This window comes from Pundamilia nyererei, unplaced genomic scaffold (genome assembly GCF_000239375.1).
Source record: "Pundamilia nyererei isolate P.nyererei 1_Seehausen unplaced genomic scaffold, PunNye1.0 scaffold00184, whole genome shotgun sequence".
Classification (NCBI taxonomy): Eukaryota; Metazoa; Chordata; class Actinopteri; order Cichliformes; family Cichlidae; genus Pundamilia; species Pundamilia nyererei.
In genome coordinates, this window is record NW_005187585.1 from 1074475 (window position 1) to 1081233 (window position 6759).

General features: G+C 42.0%; 1 protein-coding gene across 1 annotated transcript in view; it reads left to right on the forward strand.

The window, feature by feature from the left end:
- The window catches only part of tnfaip8l3 (tumor necrosis factor, alpha-induced protein 8-like 3), a 19968-nt gene extending 15159 nt beyond the window's left edge, over positions 1-4809 (forward strand). Inside the window, exon 2 of the mRNA XM_005746873.1 lies at positions 3701-4809. Coding sequence (XP_005746930.1) covers positions 3701-4263 — 563 coding nt within the window. The 3' untranslated portion in view covers positions 4264-4809. The remainder of the gene's footprint in view (positions 1-3700) is intronic.
- The last annotated feature ends 1950 nt before the right edge of the window (positions 4810-6759 follow it).

A 6759-nucleotide genomic window follows, 5' to 3' on the forward strand; every position in this document is an offset into this window, starting at 1 on the left:
AGGGGTCAAGGCGAGTGAGTAGATAGCCACCTGCTGTTGCTCAAAAAAGAGGCTCCAGCCTGCGTGTTGAGGAGTGGCAGGAGAATAATTAGTCTGCTTTTAGCTCTGCAGAGAAAAAAAAAGAAAAGAAAAAAGAAAGTGAGAAAGTGTCCAGTCAATTCCAGCTCAATAAATCTTTTGGCATAATCACAGCAGATGTTTTTTTTATTTTTGTTTGCATCTTTTTTTAAAATTTAATTTAGAAATGGAGTCACTCGCACATACTGGTGGGATCCAAATCCAAGTCGCCCGCACTGCCATCGGTCTGACAAGGCCGGCTTTATGGAGCAAGCTGTCACCTTTATCAGTGTGCCAGGGTTTCAGAAATCTATCCAGTTGGGTTTCTGAATATCAGAGGCTCGCTGGAACAAAGAGCTGCTTCAGAGGAACAGGAAATGACTGTGACAAAGAGAGTCTGTTGATGAGAGGCACAGACACAGATCTGCCTAATCACAACCAGTCATATGTATATTATGGTGTGACTATTCAAATATCATGGAAACTATCGTGCAGCTGCTCAAATGTTTGTGTCCATGATACTCAGTTATTTCCTAGGTGGTTTCTTGGAAGTCTTTTAAGTGGGTTGTTTATGAAGTTGTTGGAGTTCTATTGTTGCTTGTCTGTGGCCTCTATGGTAAAGAGAGGGTAGATGGCCATCTTTAATAAATGGAAAATGTATAGCAGCCCTTTTTTTTTGACAAGCAAATGTTTAGTAATTTTGCTCTGTACACACAGTGTGGTCCCACCACAAGCAAGGAAAACGACATACAGTACATTTATCAGTAGGAAAAGCTGTGAAACTTGTGAAAGCACAGTGAAAAGTCAAAAAATTAATGTCCTGCTTTACAGGCCCATTCAACTGGTCTGATTGGAGTCCTCGCCTCTTCTGGCCCCCAGGCCTTATGTTTGACACCCCTGCTTTAACACCCATAAAGCAAAGCAGCTGTGATTTTTATGATAAGTGATTTTTTTTTAGGCTTGGTTTTACTCTCACCACACTCCTCTTTAGTTATAGTTTCAATACTGTAGTCCATCTTAGGTTAAAAGCTTAGGTAAACCTGCTGTTAGCTGTGCAGCACCAAACAGCAGGCAAACATACTGGAAAGCAACGTGGAGCATTTAGCTGCTAACAAGCCATGTGTTTCCCCGAGCAAATGGTAGGAAGCAAACGGCAATATTAAATTTGCTAAATTGCCAGAAACCAATCTTGACGTTGTCCCACAAACAACTGTTAGTTTACCAGCACCTCCATACTGTCAGGTTTATGTGGGGATAATTCATCAAAGCTATGTTCACAGCTTATTTATGCCACGCCAAACTGGACAAAAAAAGAAAAGAAAATCGGGACATATCAATCCATCATGAAATATTGCACGCTTCCAAAATCTGAAAGAGTAGGATATATGCCATGCGACTCACTTCCTCGGAGACCACAAGTGAAACGAGTGTTTTCATAGTAATTACAGTCAGGATGACACACTTATCCCTGTTCCCAGTAAAAATCTGCCTTCGTGCTGAACTGAACTCATAGAAATACCATAAATATTGACACCTCGTGATTTAAATAGCACTGGGAACTTCTGTGTCCTCATGCTCACCCACCACACGTTTGTCAAATGCACAATAGGTCTCGCCCCCGCTCTTCTGAGGCTCTACAAAGAAGAGGTGAAAAGAGACATCAGATTTTTTTTTTTTTAATGCGATGGGGGAAAGGACTGTAGACAAAGACATCTGCTGTTAAATGTCATGGTGGGCTAATTATATATACATGAAATGTCATTTAGCTGCAGACCAACACAGGAAATGTCACTTCTGTACATTCACATGAAATGCCACTGATTAGGTTTTCCCAATTGTTGCCCACCCCACCCTCACTTCCCCCAAATTCAAACACCTCCTTTGTATTGAAATAACAAACAACCGGATGATGTGACAATGCTGTGAATTCTAAACAGTCACATACAGGAGCTGTGTGCTTAAATAAAATTATAATGACAACTAAGCAGGTGTTCCTCTTCGAATATGGGCTCATCTGTTGCTCTGCGCTAAGCCCACTGGGCAATGGCACACTCATCCTCACTTTTTTTACCCTCTCTCTCCCACTCTGGACGTAGATGTGGAGGAGGGAGCGGTTGACAACGTGCCCAGGGAACAGGGGGTGGGGTGGGGGGTAGTGAAGCCTCTTTGCTTGGCTTTAATCATAATAGGAGTTATCTGGTGTGTAATTTGAAGCTGGGTGGCACCTAAATAAAACCCCTTTCCATCCTCCCACTCCTCACATTCACACACAGACACGTGTTTGGCTGCTCGCATTGCTTCATGAGGACACAAGGAGCCTTTGATGTTCGCTCTGAGATAAACTGTGGCTGCAACAGGACGCAGACTAACAAATGTGATCAATCTGGACTTGTAAAAGGAAAGTGTGTGAAAAGGAATCTTATCTATCTTCAGCTGTTTGAAGTTTTCCAGGGAAGACAGTCATTCCTCCCATAGCCAGCTCGCTAAACCACTGCCAGCTCCAGGAAAGCCACCGCCCTGCTGCAGAATGTAGATGCATCTCAATTTATCCCTCGTTCACTTCTTCAGACTGTCGTCTGTACCTTTTTTTTTGCCCTTGACACAAAATACAATCTTGTTTATAAAAAAAAAAAAACAGAGTCGTATATCTGAATAGACTGATTTATTCGACTTGACCTTTCATCCCAAGAGGAACTTTCAGCATTGCCATGTCATCATATCTACTCACATAAAACTGTTACCAGTTTTCTTGTAACAAAAAAAGGAAAAATAAAACCTACGAAATTTCTGCAGTGTCATGTCATGAAACGAGCAACTTGCAAAAGCCCGCTCGTCCAGATGGATTTCAGCTGTTATGTACATGTAAGCATGTAAGAGTGTGTAAACAATGACTAATGTGTGCATCATTTATTTCTTTTATTTCTCTTTCATCTCCCACCTTCCCACCTGGTCATGGCAGATGACCGCCCCTCCCTTAGCCTAGTTCTCCTGGAGGTTTCTTCCTGTCAAAAGGGAGTTTTTCCTTCCCACTGTCGCACACTGCATCTTCATAAGAGGTCTTTTGATTTTCAGAATATTGATGTTGATGTGTTAAGGAATAAACATATATTCTTAGTGCTTATTTGCTGATTATATTGTTTTATGTATTTTAATAAGAGAGGGCCAACTTTGAGTGTAAACTAGGCTGACAGGAAACTGCATTTGCAGAGCATATGAGGTACAGACAGAAAGTGAAACTAAGCAGAGTGTTCGAAACTTAGAGTGTGTGACGTGCTGCAGAAGTATATAAACAACCATGCGGCTATTGCTGCTTTCAGACCTGAGCTTGTGTGTTCGTGTAAAATAAAGATAATTTTTTGAGTTAGACCACTTTGAGCCTTGAGTTTTTCTTGGCCGCCAAAAGAATACAAAGAACTGAATTTAATAGCTGGTATCCTATATTCTAAAGAGCTTTGAGTCGACTCTTGTTGTGATTTTGCGCAACAAATATTTCTCACCTCTGAAAGGTGCAGCACACATTAAAGTTTTTAACTCATTTGTAAACCTTCTTATTTTGGATTGGTCATCACGAAGTGCAATATATGCTGCAGATTAAACTCACATGTCTTTTCTTTTCTTCTCCTTTTCGTTTCTCTTCCTTCAGGGCAGGAGAGCTTCAATTCCCGTTCCCTGGCTCTGCAGGCCCAGAAGAAGATCCTGAGTAAGATGGCCACCATGGTGGTGGCTAACATGCTGACGGATGATACCAGCAGTGAGATCTTGGACGAGCTCTACAAGGCGAGTCGGGAGTTCACCAAGAGCAAGAAGGAGGCCCACAAGATCATCAAGGACGTCATCAAGATTGCTCTGAAGATTGGCATCTTATACCGTAACCACCAGTTCAGCCCGGATGAGCTGGACACAGTGGAGCGCTTCAAGAAGAAGATGAACCAGGCGGCCATGACGGCGGTGTCGTTCTACGAGGTGGAGTACACCTTTGACCGGAATATTCTGTCAGAGCTTCTGCTAGAGTGCAGGGACCTGCTTCACGCCTTGGTCGAGCAGCACCTGACCGCACGTTCACATGCCCGCATCGATCACGTTTTCAACCATTTTGCCCACGGGGAGTTCCTGGCCGAGCTGTACGGAGACGGAGAGGAGTACAGACTCTCTCTGAGGAAGATCTGCAATGGCATCAACAAACTGCTGGACGAAGGAACGCTTTAACCTCTTGCACTTGACCCCTTTCACCTCAAGCTCTTTCTCCCTTTGCTCCTTTGTATGTCCTTTTCACTTGACTGCCACATCCTCTTATTGCTCTCGTCTTCCTGTTTCTTCCGCATCGATTTCCACGGAGGTTGTTGTAACATCCTGCTGTTATGATTCAATGAGGGATTTATTTTTTTTTTGGACTGTCTTTACACTCAGTGGAATCCTTTCTGCACGCTAAGACAGCCTGTTTCACATTGTATGCATTTTACATCCTCTTTGTGTGCAAAAGTGTACTGTACCAATGGCCAAAAAAAAACTTGCAGTAGGTATATTTGGATATGGAAGATAATCAGTTGTAGTAATCAGTCTTTCTATGTGTGGTTGCATGTGTGCGTGTATGAGAGGATGGCTGCGTGTGCTTGTATGGGATCCGCTTGAATAACGTTGTGTAGTGTTTGTACATAAGACCAATAATGACCTGGTATGTATTATGTATCTGTGTCAATCTTCTCAACAAGGGTGTAACACGTGTTCTTTATTAAAGATTTCTTTAAATCATTATTTTGCATTTTTTCCTGACAACAAAAGCTCCACATGGGCTGGGAAAGCTTTTAGGGAACAAGAGTTTGTTCCCTCGTGTTGGCAGTCATAACGCTAATTTTCTCCCGTGACTCACGTCGTAGTCAACTGAAAAAGGAAAACAATGATTTGCTTAATTGCTAACCAGTTACTCTCTTTTAAACTAGAATAGGTCTTTTAAGGGGAAGTATATGGGGGGACTTTCTTGTCCATTTGACCCAGATGCATGCCAGACATAAATCTGCACATGTTTTGAAATGTCCAGAGAATTCAGTGATTTGTTATTTCTGGTTCATTAGATGCCCTCTGCCTCTGTTCTGCTCCCCAGGCCAGGAAAACATATTACTGGTGGTTTGGTGTGACTCCAGCAGCGTAACTCTGGCAGCCAGTAGAGAAGAAGTCCAGTTTTATGTCTGTGTTCTCTTACAGAAAACACAGAACAAGAAGACCACCCACCCAATGTTCACCCGTTTGCACTCACTCTCAGTCAGATCCAGACGTCGAAATACTCATGCAGCTATTGTTACTGGATACTTAATTTCATGTCATTCACCATAAACTTCCATTACATCTATAAATCTTTGTTCTTCTAATTCCCGACCATTGCACAAAACCTCCAGCTGTTTCCAGATTCTTAAATCAAACAGTCTGGATACGAGGCCGGGAAATAAAAGTGGACGCATAATTTATAATGTTGACTAGTTTGAATTAAAGAACTCCTACAGGAAAAAAAAGACCGCACACACGTACGCGCACGTGCGCCTCTCCTCTACTTTTTTGTGGATTTCCTTCCATTGGCTCATAGAGGCCGATTTATAATAATCAGTCATCTCATGTAACTCTCTGTTACTGATTTTCGTTTTAATTCTCAAAATATCTAACTTGTCCTTTAACCTAATTCAAACTTTATCTTAAACTTTATGTAGATCCTGTGGTCAAGACGGACCCGACTGTAACTGGGTCAGTCTTGACTTTCGACTGACTTTCGGCCTCTTGTGTGGGTCAAGCTTTAAAACATTGAATCTGACATTTCCCAGAATGCCACCAAAATGGTCTTTTCTTTGAACCCGAACCGCCTCCAATGAATTCATATAAACATCTAGCAAAAATGAAGTTTGTAATGCAGTCCCCAAACCCAGGGCAAAAAAAAAAAAACCTTGTAAAGTCATTTCTCAGACTTTGATAAAAACCTTCCAGAACCACAGACATACTACTAACTGCCTCAGAAGAGCACTTGTGTTAAATTATCTAATATGCAGAAGAACAGTAAATGTAAGCAAAACCTCAAAACTAATGAGATATTCTCTCGTTAGAAGGTTAGAAGTTCAAGAAGGACACACATACACAAAACAGAGGAGAAAACACAGAAAGCTCGGTGATGTAAAACGTCCTGCGGCTTAATGAACTTCCTGAGCGCCGTCTTCAAAGGATCAGAGGGTGAAGAAGAAGTCAGCAGCATTATATCTTGTCAGCTGGTTATAAAGAGACCCCACAGCTGATAATTCCACTGGAAATTCACATTTTCGATCTCCACTGAAAAACATATGACCCTTCAAAATGTTTATGAGGAACACATACAGCACATGCAGTGACATTTCACCCACAATTACCTTCCATTAGCAGAGATTGCTTCAGGTTTTCGGTGCCTTTTTCTGTCCGCTCTTGTCGGTCCTCCCCAGCACTCCTGTGGATGGAAGGAAAGCGTAGACCTCTAGTGGTGAAATAACTTCTTACACGTGTTAGTACTTTTGCTAAATGCGAGGGCTGCCAGTTACAAAAAGCAGTGCAGCTAATCATCTGTCAAAGCTTTTACTCAAATGGGACAAAGAAATCCCTATTTACACATGTCACAGATGGGAAAGGGAATTAAAAAATTATATTTGAGACATGCAACCAGTTGTTTGTCCCACATAACCACAGGGGGGGGTTCTC